General features: G+C 33.5%; 1 protein-coding gene across 1 annotated transcript in view; it reads right to left on the bottom strand.

The window, feature by feature from the left end:
• Nucleotides 1-16,451, bottom strand: part of LOC143917967 (alkaline phosphatase-like) — a 37,165-nt gene extending 20,714 nt beyond the window's left edge. The window contains exons 1-6 of the mRNA XM_077439606.1: nt 16,027-16,451; nt 14,880-14,961; nt 14,566-14,746; nt 6,525-6,699; nt 6,251-6,429; nt 3,569-3,776 (exon numbers count right to left, since the gene is read on the bottom strand). Of these exons, the coding sequence (XP_077295732.1) occupies nt 3,569-3,776; nt 6,251-6,429; nt 6,525-6,699; nt 14,566-14,746; nt 14,880-14,961; nt 16,027-16,126 (925 nt within the window). The 5' untranslated portion in view covers nt 16,127-16,451. The remainder of the gene's footprint in view (nt 1-3,568; nt 3,777-6,250; nt 6,430-6,524; nt 6,700-14,565; nt 14,747-14,879; nt 14,962-16,026) is intronic.
• Nucleotides 16,452-19,774: the final 3,323 nt, after the last annotated feature.

Below are 19,774 nucleotides of genomic sequence, written 5' to 3'. Positions count from 1 at the left end.
GGAATAAAAAATCGCGTTTTCTTACGCGAAGGGGTCCTTTCTTTATTCCATTACTGGGCCTGTGGGATTACGTTGGTGCCACCCCATCGTCGGCAGTAAATACCGCGGGCCAATCTTGCTCCCGTGGACCTATTTTTGTTTTCGTTCCCAAGTCCTAACCCTCCCCTAGAAGTCCGTCTTTTTCCCTCTGAGCGGATGTCTGTCTCGTTCGCATTGCCTTCTTGATTAAAATGGATGGCATACATATTTGATTATGCTATCAACTCCAGCTCAGGGTTTTTCTCTTCACTGATTAACTCCATAAAAATTATTTATGTTCTAAATAAAAACAAAAGGAGCTCGCGCTCGGTGCACGATGCTGCCATGCGAGCGACTGTCGTTATTTTTTTCGATGTTTTTTAGCGATGTGTTTTATTAGCAATGCGAAACACACAGTCATAAATGAATTTATATTTGACTCTTTAACTATATTATATATTTAAAAAAAACCTTACTGTGATTAAATACATATTAACATGTAAAACAAAACTACTACGCACAATGTAGATAAAGTAAAAATCGAAAAAGAGTAAACTGCTACTATCAACGATCTTCAATAATTTTCTGTTACTTGATATTATGCTAAAACCTCTAAATATTAAATTTCAGTTCAATAAAATAAAATATTTCGGAGAAAAACCTTGACTGTCTAGACCAGTGGTTCTCAAGTGCGGCCACTAGTGGATTTTACTGCGGCCACCAGCGACTTAAAAGTAAATAATACTAATATTTAAAACAAATTAAATATATTTTAAAAACTACAAAAAAGTAACTTAACAATAATAGAAACCATGCTCATCATTGACAAACTAAATAATATAGCGAAAAGCCTTGTGACAGAAGTTGAAAATGACAATTTTTCAATTTTATCTTCTGTTAGTTATTTGATAGATAAGATGACAGACACAGCTTCAAAATTAAAATTAAAACTTAAAATAATAGAATGTCTTAAATCTCTGAATCTGGAACTTGATAAAAGGTTCAAAGAATTGAATTTTTTTAAACCTGTTTCTTTTGTCATCATAATAAAAGGGGAAGCCTTTTATTATGATGACAAATGAAAATTTCATAGTACTACAAAATAGATTAAAATCATTTTCAGTATTGAGATTAATTCACTGGGCTAATGTAAAATATGAATTATTAGAAATAAGTCATTATCAAGTACTTAATAACCATTTTAATAATATTTCGGTTCAAAAATGTTGGTCGGAAATATACGTTGACAATGAAACAAACCAATATAAAGATTTGGCAATAATTGCTTTATTAATATTGTCTATTTTTCCCACTACCGTATATTGCGAAAGATCATTCAGTGTAATGCACTTTATTAAAAGCAAATTTAGAAACCAGCTGACAGACGCAAACTTAGAAGCAGCAATGTGGCTTGCATTGGAAGAAAGGAGTATTGAGCAATTTCCATTTGCATTATTATTAAATAAATAGATACCAAAATGTTAAAATTTATTTTATTTTATGAATAAATTGGTCCACTTTTTTTGTAACTTTAATTTATTTTATTAAATTTGATGCGGCCACCAGACATTTCCATGGGACCACTATTATCACCTGTGCGGCCACGGTAAAATTTCGCCTGAGAACCACTGGTCTAGACTTTAGAGTTAAAGTACTACTTCCATTTGAGGTAAAAATATTTTGTATGAGCTTTTGTAATATCATACCTAATACATCTAACAAAGTTTTAGTCTTATCCTATGAATCGCTTAGGAGATAATTAAATCCAAAAAAAGAGGACACCTTCGTATTAGGGGAGGTGCCACTTTCTGTCAACTTAAAAAAATTACGTAACATCGATATTTATTTAGTAAAAAATCGTTTTAAAGAAATCATAAGACATATTAAAATATGTATGTACTCGTATATGCATACATATTATGAATGTTTTAAGATTTGTTTCATCAATATTTGCATCAGAGTAAATATAGAGGCAGTTTACTGTGAAGTCAGTTCTTAGAAGAGGTGAGCTTACGGGTATTTGTTTGCTCTAAGCTTAAAAAACAGAAAAAGCTCACGACCCAAAATAATTAATTCCTTTGAGATGAGGGATTATACATTTCGCCATTTAATTTAATATTTTAATAAAGTGCTTTCCAAGAAAAATATCTCCGCTTTTCCAAGGAGTTGAATTCCGTAGCTCCTAAGACAAAGGCACTAGTGGAACAGGATTCTTACAATCAATTTTTAACCCACTTTATGTTGGATAAATGGTATTTGTTTACTTGGTTACCATATCAATAAATGAACATTCAGTATTTGTATTAAAGTTTGTGAAAATCTCGAGTTTTCGTGGATAGTCGTATAATAGTCATGGAATAAAATTTGAAACTTTTTTGAAACATGTTTTTATACGATAACACTGAGCGTAAAGTTTTTTATTTCCCGTAGCGAAAACTAATCGATCTTTACTAAATTCGACCCATTGAATTTGAATATGGGGTCTGGGTCTGTCAATTAATTTTTAGTTTAAGCTGCAATAGATAAGCAAGCACAGGGCTCGGGAATAAAAGTCAAATTTACATCATTTTTATTAAAGTTTGTTATCTAAAATATACATATTAGGGTTGAGAGAAAATGTCAAATTTTTGTGAAGATTTTTACTTCATCTGAAGTTCGCCTTGAAAATAGATAGCTATTGCTCATTTGCAAAAACCGACAGCACATCTAGCTATTATAGGTATTTTTAAAGTGTATTTGAGCTTAATTTGGTTATATAGTGTGCTAGAATTTCATTCCTTCTAAAACTTGTAAACTTTGCTTCCAGTTCTTAATATAAAACTAAATACAAACTTCATTTTAACAATCTATAATATCGATCAAAAATGATATTGTCAAAGATATTTACAATGATGAAGCAATATTGAAACTGCGCATTAAAATATAAACGTTTATATTTTAATTCGGACAGTTCAGCTTCACTGAATAATAAATACCTTGGGAATATTGATACATACATATGTAGTTCCCAGACAGTAATTATATGAATTTGATTATATGTTCGGTTGATTAATACACTTAATATGTTATTGTAATGAAAACGTCTATGAAATATAGGTTTTTTCCTTCACTGCCATCTATAATAATATCGATGTATGAAAAATGATAGTGAATTTCTTTACAGTCTGTTTTAACAATTTATCACGCTTTCTTTGAGGTGTCCTCAGAAAAACGAGAGGGATCCCATGACTTCTTATAATATTATTATTGAATTGATATGTCCTGTGATAAATTACGAGTAATTTATCCACCAACACAACTTCTTTTCCACCACCCCCTTACATCGTTTCGTCATGTGTGGGCACAGTTTTAATTTATCACTGTCACACAATGTTCGCCATTCATCCGTGTCGTACATTTCATCCGCAAAAGATTGAACGTCTTCTCTATGTATTTTTGTTTTTTTTTCCCTCCCCCTCTTTATGTCCTCTATAATCCTATCGAGTTAGATAAAAAAAAATGCTCGCCGGTAATAACAAAGAATGCACGTTTGAGAAAACAAGTAACTCACCGAGTAAATAGTCGACTTTGTCCGGATCGACGGCGTCGAATTGCTCTTTGTTCCATACGTATTCTCCTCTGAGCTTTCGACGCTTCTTGTCTCTCAACCAATCGTCTATCAAATTTCTTCCGTCCAATCTCCTCCCCTCGAGAGAGGGTTGTTCTGGATCTCGAGCCACTGTGGGCAGCCAGTGTCTTCTACCGCCACCCAAAATGACCTATAAAAAGTGATTCATTACATCGGTCCCTTGATGCATAAGTGAAAAAAGCGGGAAATTGAATAGAACAGTTCCTTTTAAATCAAATTCCACCTGAAAACAAATTTTGTTACGTTATAGATGTATAGTAAAATGTCTCAATTGTGTGCTTTATATAACATTCATATCTATGTAATTGAATTTTCATATCTTTTGCTAGAAAATGATAGCTTCAAAACGTATATTTTGTAGTATGGCATACGTGAATATTTCCACAATGGCCAAAAAAAACAATTCTGCTATTTATCTTTCCGTTACATGTACTGCTGTATGATATGAATAGATACTGTCGCTTACTGCATTACAGCATGTCACTGGCCCATTAAGGAACTTGTCTATGAATATATATGTATGTATGTACTGAAAAATATTTTTCGCACTGTCGTTAACGTTTAGTTGGTATAAGGGACCATACATTGTATCAAATAAAAACAATAAACTTTCACACAGATTTGGTTATATTTTATGTAATACAAACAAATATCAATCGTAAATGGAATTCACCATAAATTTATTACGGTTTTATAACTGTCAGTAATATAAAATTACGTATTTTTGACGTATGAGCTTTTTTTACGACACGAAAGCTCCCACCTGTAATAATCATATTTTTCGTCGAGGTAATAACCTTTTTTGTGTGTTGACGTAATTAGCCCATAGGACATTTTTTTCATCGCTATCTGTGCGTGGCCTTTTTATTATATCGCATAATATAATTTCATATAATCATAAATAATTTCGACCATAACGTATCGGATACACGTGTTGTAACAAATGTAAATACACAAAATTTTGATACCGACCTTGAATTATGCCAAAGCGTATTATATTATGGGTATTTATTGGCAATAGTAACAAGCAAAACTCATTAGCTACCTGTCACTTACGTATACCAAGGTACACGAATATGCATATTGTTCATGACAGTTATTTTAAACGAATTTTCACTCCATTTACAGCATGAAAATAATACAATACATTTAAAGTATTTTTTTATATGCAATTTATAAATTATCCATACATTTTATATTTATATTCAAGTGCTTTGTTTTCCAATTAAATTTGAACTGTTAAATACATGTAACACATTATATTGAAATATGTTTATTCAATCAAGTATTTTGCAAATAACCATTTTCTTTCTATATACATATATTATATAACCAGCAGCATAGATCAATGTGATGCTTTCAATTGTGTGGTCACGTGTTTTATCCCTGGTGTGTGCTGCTGGATATGTTCCCTATCAGAGTGTGCCAATTTGACTGATTTCATTGAACAAATTGGCAACCCTGTCCTAACCCTCTCGCAAAAATTGGAGTTATTCAGCATCTCGATTTTCACTGATTTGTATAAATGATGCAAATCTGTCCATAGATGTATCTTTGAGTGGTAATTGTTTTCGTATTCGCCTTGAATAATATGTACAATGTTTGACTATAAGTGTCGATTCCGAAAATATTCACATGCACATGACAGCAATTTCATTAGTACGGGTCCACTTGCTTTTATGACGATACAATGCATGGATACATATTTCCAAAGAGGCCAAAAATTCTGCTTGATATGTGACATGTACTGCTGTATAATAATATTTTTATCATTTATTAATTTTTAATTTATACCAGAAAGGTCTAACAGCTAACCTCAATGCGTCTTCCTGGTCAAAAACATTGTACATTTGATACAAGTACATATTATCAGTATTATACAAGGTAAATATATGTATATCAATTAATATAAACAGAGAAATCTACGGTCAAATTTGTAAATTTGCAGCATTTTTAAACAATTCAGCGAAATTCAATAAATACATATCAATTAACATCCACAGAGACATTTATGGTAATTTTTTTGTAAATTTGCAGGCTTTTGTACAATTCAACGAAATTCGAGACTGCTGAAAACTCGAGATTTTGCGAGAAAATGGGTAAGGTTGCCAATTTGTTGGAACCGTTTCAATGAAAATCAGATAAATTGACAAATTTTGATAGGAAACGATCGACTTGGAGTCACAAGTCCAAGGTCTGGCCAACGGAAACCCGTAGGATTTGAACTCGTGACTTTTCAAAGCATTATATGCTAACTACTATTTTGTTGAAAGCATTATATGCTAACTAATACTTTGTTCAAAGGATTATATGCGAAGTACTAGTCAATTCTGCTGGTTGAATAGATCGTGGCGGTTACTGCTTTAACGGATACACCACGTACATATTACGGAAAATATGAACGTGTCCATATAGCTATATGTATAATGTAGATACTTATGAATATTTTTCAAACTGCTACTTACGTGCAGTTGCCGACTTGAGCTGTGGTGGTATAACCAAACATTTCAGGCTACTGTGTAAAGATATATAATTTTGAGATGTATCGAAAGGTACCTATTATAAAATTTAATTAAACTCTAAACGATTTAAAAAGTTACTGACATTGATATTTTTCCCAGGCTCGTTGTCGACAAGTTGAAGCGCAATGTCTTTACAAGATTTCCGACTGGCAGGAGGGACTTTGCTGTCGTCCTCCCAATATCGGGATGGGGAATGGGCAAAGAGGGCTGCAGGGGTAGCGTGCGTCACTCTGGTCGTCGTCACGAATCCTGTCGATTTCCCTGTCGAAGCAAAAAAAAAATTAAATTAAACAAGGGACGGAAAATCTTGCTGATAACGAGTATTCTTTATTGAGCGGGTAGAGGGTTATTATTACCGGCTTGCTGGGCCCACTCTAGGATCGAGGACACTCTCGCGTTGAAGGACGAGGAGCAGTTGTCGAAGCGAGCCCTTCCGTCGAGGCCCAAAGTCTCATAGTTGGTCTTAACGCCGCACAAAAGGGCGGTCGCGCAAGCCGATGACTCTCCAGTCTGGGCATTCAGATTGTACGTCTGAACAAAAAAGTAATCCTTGAGCTGATGACGTAGCACTTTTCAATGTCGAGCCGATGAGATGGGGGCGATAAAGCCCCAGATACCCGATCAAATGTAGGACACGTTGTTCGACAGCTCTACTACTGAACATTTTCGCCATGTCATTCACCCTTGAATCCCTTTCCCGTAAAAAATTCAAATTAAAAAAAAAACTCTTTTTCGTAAACTAATCCTAACTTGGACACATTTTCATTGTATACTATCTAAAAATCTTTTTTATATAACAAACCAGGAAATTCTATGACATAATCAGTAATATCCAAACTAAATAAAATTGTGAAAAATCTCTGTGATTTACATACAACAAGGTATAAATACAAGTAACAGTAACACGATTTAAAGAGTATTGAGTTAAAAATAAGTATTAAATGTATTTTGAAATTTTATAAGAATTGTAAATAGATTTTTGACCATTTTATTATATTTTGCACAAACATTAAAATGAGATAATACATACTATATATAAATAACAGGGTTTGGTGCATCCGCTCTAAAATCGCCAGATTAACAGAACGGCAGCTTTAAACGTAATTCTCGTTTTCTCGAATGATAGATTGCACATCAGATGACGAGTAACCTTTCGATGTGCACAGATGCAATTATTGAAATTGAGTTGGATCTTTCTGGCGAGTTTAATAAGGCAAGATTCGGAACTTATCGAATCTTGCCTTATTAAACTCGCCTGAAAGATCCAACTTAATTTTAATAATTACCATTTTAATAATTGCATCTGTGCACATCGAAAGTTTGCCCGTCATCTGATGTGCAATCTATCATTCGAGAAGATGAGAATTGCATTTAAAGCAGCCGTCCGTTAATCTGTCGTTCAATTTGTCTGGCGATTTTAGAGCGGATGCACCGCATCCAAATAAAAACATGAAAAATAATGTGTGAAATAGATATGGATAACTACATAGATCAGTTGCTATTAGAATATACCTAAGATTTATTTTAAACATAATTTATAAACAATGAAATTTATATATATATTTTTTGATTTTAAATGCTACTACTATTATAATTTTAAATACTAAATTATGTTCACAATGCATCTCATTTTATAGCTACTGATCTACTGATCATTTTAATAGCTACTGATCTATCGATCATTTCTATTTTACAATTTTATTTTATTTTTGTAATTAAAGTATTATATTATTCTAATGTTAATGTACAACATAATAGGAAAAAGAGCTCAAAAACCTATTTTCAATTCTTATGAATGCTCATAATACATCTTATATGTACATAATATTAACGAAAGACTCTCCAAAGTCGATGATCTAAAGCAGATTGTGTTTAGGTAATCCGTTTTTATACCTGAAGGGTATCACTCGTCACTCGACGCTCCGTGAGAACGGACGTGCCGAAGACGTACTCTCTGTGCGAGCGCTCATATTACAGCGATACGCCATACCGTCAAAAAACCCACACCTTTTAACATACAAAACAAACACCCCCCACAAAACGAACACCAAACGAACACATGTTGGCACCATGCGAGGATCCAACCTGAAAAAGCGAATTAAGAACACACTGATAACTACAACCGAAGCTCCTCAACCAGGCTGCTCTCAGACCGCTCAGATGGAGACCGAGTGGCAGTTTCCAAAACATACGGCAAAGAACGTGAAAGATGTTGCTCCTGAATTTAAAATTCAGGAGAAAAACAAATTTGAAGGGCTCTTGGAAGTTTCCGATGTCCCCAGAAGCGGTGGAAGAATCCCGCCCATCATCATGACAGCTACTGGCACTCACGGCAGCATGATCGAGTCGATCAAGAAGTTTATAAAAGACTTCACAATGACTTACATTGGTCAAAATAATGTCAAGATACAATGTAAAAGTCTTGAAGACTTTAAAAAACTTCGGGATGGATTGACACCAGACCGACAATTCCATACCTTTTCCAGGAAGGAGGAAAAGGAAATAAAAAGTGTCGTACGTGGCTTGCCGAAATTGCCGGAAGCTGATATTAAAGATGACATCATCAGACAGGGATTCCCTGTAACCAAAGTCATACAGATGAAGACGAAGGAGCCTAGGAGCAACGCCACCGAGCTATACTTGGTGTTCTTCGAGCCATCGGTATCGGCAAAGAAGATTAAAGAAATCCGGTACATCTGTTACACAAAGGTCAGTGTCGTTAAATATACTAGTAAATCACAAAATATTACTCAATGTTTCAGATGCCAAGAATATGGACACGCTGCGAAAAACTGCAATCGGCAGGCCAAGTGCGTCAAATGTGCCGGCACTCACCTCACCGCACAATGCAATCAAGGAATAGTTACCCCTGCTGTCTGCTCAGGCTGTTCAGGATCTCACCCCGCTAACTTCAAAGACTGTCCAAAAAGACAGAGCTATCTGAAAATGCTGGAATCGAGGAAGAATCGAGCATCAATTGTCAAAGCCAACCCTTGGAAACTCCCAGTGGCGCAGCCACAAAATATCCCGGTCGTTAACGATCATAACTTCCCAAAGCTACCGACCATTAAAACTCCTTCACCAAATATCCCAAATATCCCTAAAAAACCCCACCAACCAACCAATCCCAACATTCAACCAACAACAGACCTAACTTCCATGGCGTCTATGACGAAGATGTTGAAGATCCTCCAGGAGATTCGTGCCAAGGCCAGCGGTTGCACCGACAAACTAGAGCTGGCACTCATGCTTGTCGAATATCTCGATGTCTTTGATTAACGGGAGGCGCCTGAACATTCTAGCTTGGAATGCTCGTGGACTTAAGAATAAGATTGACGAACTAGAGTCGGCGATCGGTGAGTACTGTGTTGACATAGTTTTAATCTCCGAGACCTTCTTAAAACCTCATATCCGTATTAACCTACCTAACTTTAACTGCTATCGCGAAGACCGAGAACAGCATGGAGGGGGAGTTGCCATTTTTATAAAATCGTCAATTAAACATTGTCGCGTAATAACTCCGCCACTAAAAAATTTAGAACTAACCGCCATCGAACTAACAATTAACAACACCCATCACATAGTAGCATCCGCTTACAATCCTCCCCAAAAACGATTATTGGCATCCGATCTTAACAAAATATTTAACATTGGTAGTTCGGTAGTGGTAGCTGGTGACTTTAATGCCAAACATCCGTTATGGAGTTGCGTAAACACTGACCTACAAGGCACAACTCTTTATAAATACATTCAACTAACAGATACAATCTTACTTCATCCGGATACATACACACACTATCCCACAAATAACTCACAACCATCCACACTAGATCTTGTCCTCGTCAAGAACTGCCCAAAAATATCGACACCAAATGCCCTTCAAACCCTGTCGTCTGATCATCTCCCGATAATCTTCTCAATCGACGGGAAACCCGAGGAAATCATCAAGCATAGTTGGGATTACGGGAGAGCTAACTGGCGAGAGTTCAAGTCATACATAAATGACCAAACCATTCTAACTTCTACCACACTCACAAACAAAACCGAAATCGACAGCTCCATAATACACCTAACGGAATCAATAACTCGATCCAAACACCTTCACATACCTAAGACACAATACATTGAACACAAATTAGAGATAACTGACTTTGTTGCAAATCTAATTAAAAGTAAAAATAAACTCCGTAAAATTTGGCAAACATCAAAAAATCCAGCATTGAAAACATTAATTAATAAGCTCACATATCAAATTAAAATTAGAATCAAAGAAATCAAAAATGAAGCTTGGTCTAAAAAATTAGAAAAATTGAGCTCAGTTGATGGCTCTCTATGGAAATTAGCTAAAGCGATTCGCAGGACAAAAAACTCGATTCCTCCATTAGATGATGCAGGAATCTCAGTGACGCGTGATTGCGACAAAGCAGAACTATTATCAAAATCCTTCCAAAAACATCACACACTCACACAACATTACAATCACATACCAACGCATAATAAAGTCAACCGGTCCATTAAAATCATCACAAAAACTCCCACTAACAGTACTAAAAATATAAAATTGGTGCATCCGTGTGAAATCCAAAATATAATACGTAATTTAAAAAATAAAAAGGCACCTGGGCGAGATTCAATAGATAACATCACAATCAAACAACTTCCATTTAAAGCTTTAGTCTCACTATCTAAAATATTCAACGCATGTTTACTCACCGGGTATTTCCCAGAATACTGGAAAACAGCCAACGTAATTCCCATACTTAAGCCCGATAAAAGCTCAAAAAACCCGGCCAATTATCGACCCATTAGCTTACTTTGCACGCTTTCAAAAATTCTGGAAAAAATAATCTACACACGTTTACTTAAAGTCGTAAATAAGAAATTAATAAATGAACAATTTGGATTTCGCACTGGACATTCCACGACCCAACAACTAACAAGACTAACTGAACACGTGACGAAGAACTTTAATATGAAGAGAAGTACCGGAATGGTATGTCTCGACATAGAAAAGGCCTTCGACACGGTTTGGCACGATGGACTCATTCATAAGCTCCTTATTAACAAAATACCAAACTACCTAATTCTCATCATCAAATCGTACTTAACTCGTAGAAAGCTAGTGGTTAGCGTAAATAATGAATTATCGTCTCCAAAAATAATCGCAGCTGGCGTTCCGCAGGGGAGCTTGCTTGGCCCACTCTTGTTCTCCATATATATAAATGACATACCTATTCCAAAAAACTGTCACATAGCCCTATATGCAGATGATACAGCTTGCTTCACAAGTAGCAAAAAACCAGACACTATTCTTAAAAATCTTGAATTTGCAATTAAAACAATGACTGAACACTTCACTAAGTGGAAAATTCAAATTAATCAAACCAAAACAGACGCCATATTCTTTAGTGTTAGAAAACATAAGCCAAGTTCAGATCTGAAAATCCCCTCTGGAGAAAGTCTGAAATGGCAGTCAGTAATAAAATATTTAGGAGTAACGTTTGATAAAAGAATGAAATGGGCACCTCACATTGAGGCAGCGAAATGCAAGGCGATGCGGGGTATATCCTCAATATATCCAATATTTAATCGCCATAGTTCTTTATCAACGCTAAATAAAATAAAATTATATCGCGCGCTCATATTACCATTATTAACCTATGCTTCACCTGTATGGAATAACGCCTCGAATACTAACCTTTCCAAGCTCCAAGTAATACAAAATAAATCCCTTAAAATAATTTATAATACACCCATATATACTAACCTGAAAAAACTGCATGCTATATATAATATTCCGTTTGTTACAGACATTACTAACAAACTAACCAGTAGATTCTATGAAAGAATCACTAATAACCATACTAACACACTTGTGAAGAGTCTCGGTGATTACAACAAAATGTCTATACCCTTCAGGTATAAACACAGATTACCTAAACACAATCTGCTTTAGGTCATCGACTTTAGATAGTCTTTAATTAATATTATGTATTAGATGTATTATGAACATTTATAAGGATTGTAAATAGGTTTTTGAGCTCTTTTTCCTATTATGCTTTAGATTAACATTAGAATAATATAATACTGTAATTACTAACCAAATTAAATTAAAATTGTAAAATAGAAAATGATCAGTAGAACAGTAGCTATTAAAATAGATATAAGATGTATTGTGAACATAATTTCGTAATAATAAAAAGCATTTAAAAATCAAAAAAATACCTGAAGGGTATATACATTTTGTTGTAATCACCGAGACTCTTTACAGGTGTGTTAGTACATATGTTTATTAGTGATTCTGTCATAGAATCTACTGATTAGTTTGATGGTAATGTCTGTGACTAAAGGAATATTATTTATGGCATGTAGTTTTTTCAGGTTAGTATACTTACATGGGTGTGCTATAAATTATTTTAAGGGATTATAAAAGCATATAAAAATAAATATTGCATTTAGTTATATATGTTTTTATATCTTTTTTTATAAACCATTCCAGAGTGCCTTGGTATATAATTCGCTAGTACGAAGCATTCTTGAGTTTTTTTCTATGATATGGAGCCCTGGTGATAGGGTCCATTGTTTGGGAATCGAGAGAGTACAAAGAAGGTTTCTCAGATATACCGACATGGTGGTTTACGTTCGATATCCTTGGCTTTAGCAAAGTGCGTACATACTTGGAGCACTAGGTTATATGTAATTCCCTCGAGTATATGTATTCGGTGAAACAATTTTATAAATTACTGGTTGGTTTGGTGAGCAATCATTAAATTCTGGCAGAATTGAGCTTCAATGCTCCCAGCCAACTCAAATACATTAGATGCCGCAGTTTGTTCCCTTCTCCTAGGGCACGTACTAATTTGATGTTGTCGTCGCTTGTTGCTGACTAATAAAACAAATCGACTAATAAAACTACTATATAAAACGCTGACTAATAAAACGTCGACTGAATAAAACAAATTAGGTTAAATTTAAAAATAAATTCAAATAAAATTAAACTTAAAAGTGAATTTTGTTTGCCAAATGACTGCATTAATAAAATAGCTTTGTCTGAAAATGCAATGGAATTGATTTTTAATTTAAGATTCCATTCTAGAATTTTATCTAATATTTAGATTTAAATAAATAATATCTCCCATGATAAAAGTTTAAAAAGCATCGAAATGTTGAAAGCTTATCATATGTAGTGGACATTATTATAATAGTTTTTATTGGTCGAACAGTTTATCGTAACAATTCAAACGGTCAGTAATTCTTATGAAAATTTTGAGATAATAATGTTCTATATACATACATATGTACGTCAATTAAAATGAACGGTCAGTAAATTTATTATTGTTTATTTTGTAAGTATTTTTAGACAAACACAATAGTCAAGCAATCAGTAGCCAGTATATCTAATATATAATTTCGAAAGGGACTTTGTATGTATGTATGTAAGTATCTTTGGTTGGGAACTTCGTAAACAAAACGAAGTTTCTATTACGACAATTCAATTGGTTGAATATTATATTTTTTTCGATTCAAATAAATTTAATAAAAAAACAAATGAATATTTACTATTAGATTACAAATACTGAGCGAAGCTGGGTAAAACAACTAGTTACATAATATACGCAACTTACTGATCATATATTTACTGACACTATCAAATGAAAATACTGTCCAAGTTCTGTATTTAAATACAGGCCGTATTGAATTATATTTAAAACAAAAATTATTACGAATCGTATTAATTGTATTGTAAGGAAAACTTATATATGTATATGTAGTTGAATTGGCATGGGAAATGTTTAAACGAATGATTAAATTTGCCAATGATGACGCATGATAGTAAAGATGAAAAACTATTATGTACATACATTAAAGTGAACGTAGGAAAGTACAGAAAGATAGAACACGTTTACTATGCAATAGAATGAGTGGGTTTTTACCTAAAAAAAACACTATATTACATTTCAATTATTTGGTTAAATTACATTTTTATTTTTGATTAGATTTCATGTCAATGGCTTTCTTTAATTAAAATTATATGAAAAATAATATTTCACGTACATATTTTTTTTCAAAATTGAATTAAACAATTAAACAAACGACAAATATGTTTTTAGTTGTGTTTCATTTTTTTTGAACGCAGACATCATTGCTAAGGTATTTTGAAAAAATTTACTATAATTAATGATTTTCATTGGCAATTTAGTATATTCTCCAAATAAATAAACATCTGTGAACCCTTTCGTAATGAAAACTAACAGACTAAAGACACATAGTTTGTTTATTACTTCCGTAACGCTAACTTCCATAAACAGATTATGCATACTATATGAATATAGACATAGTATAGTTACATAGATAAGAAATACTTGAAAACAGAGTTATCAAAATTGAAATTATTACCTGGGCTAGTGCGACCGCCGGAAAATGGTCCCATATTAGTCCAGCGGCTTCACCACTTCTTGTTCTTGATGCGATTGTCGATCCAAACCCAGAATCCAATTTGGTCCTTTGTATCCAAAGTTCTCGGGCGGCCGTTACCGTAGCCAGACTCATGCCGTCCCCGATAAACATTATCACGTTCCTGAAATTAATTCATTACATATACACACTGACGTTGTGGCAAAACCCAATTAACAATAAACAACAAATACGCATCGGTGATCCTCAAACTGCCCCAAAAACATATAATATAGTTAAATAAAACGCGTACGAACCTCGCTTTCGGCTTCCTCCCCGTATAGTGTTGCAATCTTTTTGTCAGATCCCTTTGTGCTTCCGCGTACCAATAATCACGATCTGAATATCCAATCGGAAACACATTCACAAATCATCCATTAGATATTGTATTGAAAAAAAAAAATGTATTGGGATTGAAATAAGATGACACAAACTTTGAATCATTAAAATTTTATAAGCAAATGTTGCACGGATATAATCAGCAACGACTTTTCAACTCGCAAGCATCGAGTTATTCAACTTCAAATAAAATATTTACATCCCAAGGGATCCTGTCTCTGTATGCTCTCTTTACTCACATACATACATTCCTTTGAGAATGCTCAAAATTGCGCATGTCCTACTTATAAAAGTGGATCTTTCAAAGCAGGTCCGTGTTTCATAAGACATACATACTTTTAATTATGAATAAAAATTTTCGTTTTAAAATAAAGATTTCTTTTCGAAAACGAAAATATATCTTTATTAATTAAACCGATCGAATTTCAATGCGAATATTATTTACTAGAATTAAAATTAAGGCACTTCAAAATTTCTAATTTATTCATTGTGTCAACTTTGCTACAATAATTTATACTTGAAATTCGATGAAAATGTTTGAAATGAATTAATTTGAAAGTTGAACTGTGCCCACTGGGGAAACTTTGTTAAAAAGGAAGGATATTATGAAACTTCTCTTTAAATCGAGAAAATGTCAATGATTAAATACAATTTTGAATATTTGCTGGGAAATTTCAAACTGCCGAACAAAGAATATTTATTTAACGTGAAATATCAAACACACCTTAAGTTAATCACTCTTCACTACTCTCAAGAAGACAATTTCCAATAGGCGAAAATCTAAGCGTTGAGAATTGAAATTTAATTCAAATCGTATTACATTTTCTAAATGCGCATGCCTAGGCTTTAATAAACAATTTTCGAATTAAAATATAAATTCGACGATATTTGCACGACGACGAGCTGAATTTAATTACAGTCTGAATTTTCGGTCCGACTCGGAGGAAATCACGTGAAAATTTCGAGAGCGAACATTTGAGCGCGGAAAAATTCATTCGTTCATTCATTCGTGCATATCAACGATACAATGAATGCAAATAAATCGTAATATAATAAATTTCATACCTAATATCGGAGCTTCGGTGCTTGCCAACATCTCCATGTGCTGTATCATCGAAAAAACAATACTCAGCAAAAGCACGTAGCCTTTTTCCGCATTTCCCATAGTTTCACCAAAAACTGTATTTCATTCTTGACTTCGGGTCACGCACTGCCGATTAACTTTAACTTTTTTTTATATATTTTTTAATTAACTTGAGACTTATTTTCATTCACGTTTCGCATTAATTTTATACTCCTTCACATAATTTCGTTGCAATTTATAATAACTGTCGGCATATCAACTCCTCCGTGACACATTTACACTTTGAATTAAAACTCACGATAAACTAATCTAAATTCGGCGTACATTCTCGTCGTCACTTTTTGTGATTCACCTCACATCTTTCACCTTTTGTTTATAACATTTGATGAGATAGCTCGGCTTGTACCTAAAAACAGCACACCGTCTTTAGATTATAAAATTATGAATTTTAAACACGTAAATCGTAATTTCGCCCCTAAACATCATGTTTCATATGCAGATTTTGTATGTTGAATAATCTCATATTTAAATTGTTTCAAGCACCCAACTTCGTCTAAACGAAACTAGCGCACGACGTCATACAATTAATTGTGCTCCGCTACAAATCGCTGCAAAACACGCGGCTGCATGCTCATTTCGATTTCGGTATTTTTCGTCTCGACGAAATTCACTAGTTTTTGACCGCATGTTCACTCAAACTTGTATCGATGTCGACCGTATGGATGTCTCTTTCGCAAGCATATATTTTGCCGCGATTACTGCTCGCACTTATGCGAACTCTATGTCAGATTCCCAATCTATTGTGATTCTGATACTTTTGTCTCGACTTTTGCCTTTTTAAACTTGCCAGAAATATCTCACTCAATTTTAATAATTGCCAATCATCAATGCACATCGAAATGTCATCTGCGCGACCCAATGAATATCTCGTCTTTTGTATATGCTTAGTTTGCATATACAAAAGACGCGTAGTTTGCAGCGATTTGTAGCAAACCAAATTAATTGATTTATTTTTAAAATAACACTGACTTGAATTTTTTATTTAAAAGTAAACATTCTAAAGCTCGAATAATATACATGTTTTTATTGTTGTGTGTCTGTAGTAGTTCATACTAATTTATTGAACATGCTTTAATCGCAGCTGAAATCACGAATTACGCTTTAAGTTAATTCTACTTTAACCGATCGTAAATACGTATTTAGCTCGACGAATGTGTGTAATTTTAACTTTATCGGAGCTTACGAGTATTTGCTTTTTTTTTCGTAGTCATGCGATGTATTTTACACGTGCTCGTGTGTATGTATGCACAACACCGTGTAAGTAAAGTATCGATTCTTGATGCGGACTCAATATTTTGGGGTTTTATGTTCGAAATATAGTACAGTCTGATATGGTTGTCTAGATTATGTCCAAGTTCTTCATATTTTCTAAGCTCACCCGAGGATGATAGCCCACATTCCCTTCGCATGTCGTAATGCCCCTATCTCCTTTCAGCACTTCGCGCAATATAGACCCACATTATTTGCAATGGGCTCCCATAATAACTGCCGAGACCCGAAAGATTTGACCATTGGCACCCAATCTTCGGTGCGTTTCGACTCTACATATATTACATTTCTGATGATAAATTTGCAGACGAAAAAAAGTACCCTAAACAAATCAGACGAAGTGCTCAAGTTGGCCTCGTCGTGTTTATCAAAATTCGCATGCAGACAACCTTTCAGACGTGTCATTACGTTAAAATTTCTATGAATAAATTTAAGATCAAGTTCTTTCTTAAAACAATGTATATATGAATATAAAATAGAATTATTTAAAAAAAAAAATTGGGCTCAGTTTCAATCAAAGTATATGATATAATTCTTATATATGTAGCTCTCAAAGCTTTGTAACACAAAGATGACACATCTTAAGCATTCTCCAAAAAGAATGCAGACAAAAGTGTAATTTAAAGAAGTTAAGCTTTTAAAGTTACATTCAATAATTGTAACAAAAAAAACCTAACGGGGCGGAGACTACTCAATCTTTACTAAATTTGACATTTTGAATTCGAATAAGACAATGATTTTTGTCGTTTTTGCGATGTTAGCGTTTAAAAGATGCGCAATTTTTACAGATTTTTGACATTCGCAGTCTTTAATTCAAAACCTAGTGTTTCTGTAGCAAATTTTGAGAATTTTTATCAATAATCGGATTTTTTTCTATTTATTGTGATTTTTTATTACTTTAATATACTTATAAAACCAAAATAAGTCTGGAAAAAAAGTGTTATATATTGTAAAATATATATACATATATTTGACTTATAAAATTCGCTAAATAAATAATTATATCGGAATAAAAAATATCAATCAATAGCAAAAAAACACCTGACTATTGATTCCAATACTCACTATTGGCACAGAAATTCTAGATTTTTTACGGCAAAAGCCAAACATCCGTAAAAAATTGTGCTTTTTTTTAATCGCTCATATCTTATAAATGAATAGAAGCAACAAAAATCATTGTCATATTGGAATTAAACGAGGCACACTTGATTAGTCGCCGTTAAATATTGATTTAATTGCTTTATTAAAAAAATGATTTTTTTGTTGCTCAGTGCACTATCTAAAACATTATTGCATTTTAAATAATTTGTTATAATCGTTAAGTATAGATTCGGTTCTAGAATAGGGATCAGCCCACAAATGGTACAATATCTTGACCACGGTAACTGTTTGAATGGCGTCCCATCCCCAAACCCAAAACTTTCCTACTTGTAATAATAATCTGTGAGAACCCATTCTTCGATTATTGAGCTTCGAAAATGCAAAACTTAGCCCCTTCTCAAGGACCAATTTACTTTTGCCGCAAAAAGTCATGAAAATGAAAGATGTTGAAACATATTTTTAAAGCCTACATATAATACATAGAACAATGGATGATTTGAAATGCAAATCCGTTTGGTGCAATGTTCATTAGTGCACACTGGGGCGTTCATTTGTGCGTTGTTATCCAGCTATAATTTATGTAACGATTCATAATTTTCGGTAGCAGGTAAATATCTCAATGTGTACGCGTAAATTAGAACATTTGTGAACGCTTCATTCAAATGTGGATCAAATCGACCCCTGAATTATTGAAACATACAAACAACGAACACAAGAATCAAACGCTGTGCGAATCGAAAATAAACGTATTTTCCTGGAAAATCTGACAATGTAAAACACTTCAGCTTAAATGAATTTCCACTGAGATTGCAAGGAATTTAAAAATTCCAGCCAAATTATTCAATGATTTTATAATAATTCAATGATTTTAGTATAATAAAGAATAAGTCAATAATTCAATGAGTTCAATGATTTTATAATAATTAGCACGCATCGATATTCTTGCCGATTTTCGTTCCCTCTCTCTGTGCGCCATTTTGTTATTCAGTAATTATGGCACTTCAACCACTCGAAAGATAAATGGAAATTTTAATAACGCTCTTGAGTTATTTATCGCAAAACATTAGTGATAATAATACGTGAAATTTCGAGTGCTAAACAAAAGTCTGGTCCAATTCACTCCTCTCACGCCGTCTCAAAAGAACAAAGCATTAATTTTCTTTTCAATTATTCCACTCGGCTATTGTTTCTGGTAGCTATGGTTATAAAAACGTTATTTTTAAATATCTGTTATCTATTATATAAGTTGTTTTCTCATACATATGTATATTTTACGATTGCAAGCTGTTTTATATGAAA

This window comes from Arctopsyche grandis, chromosome 10 (genome assembly GCF_051622035.1).
Source record: "Arctopsyche grandis isolate Sample6627 chromosome 10, ASM5162203v2, whole genome shotgun sequence".
Lineage (NCBI taxonomy): Eukaryota > Metazoa > Arthropoda > Insecta > Trichoptera > Hydropsychidae > Arctopsyche > Arctopsyche grandis.
The sequence above is the reverse complement of the archived record's forward strand: the minus strand, read 5'-3'. Positions and strand labels throughout refer to the sequence as shown.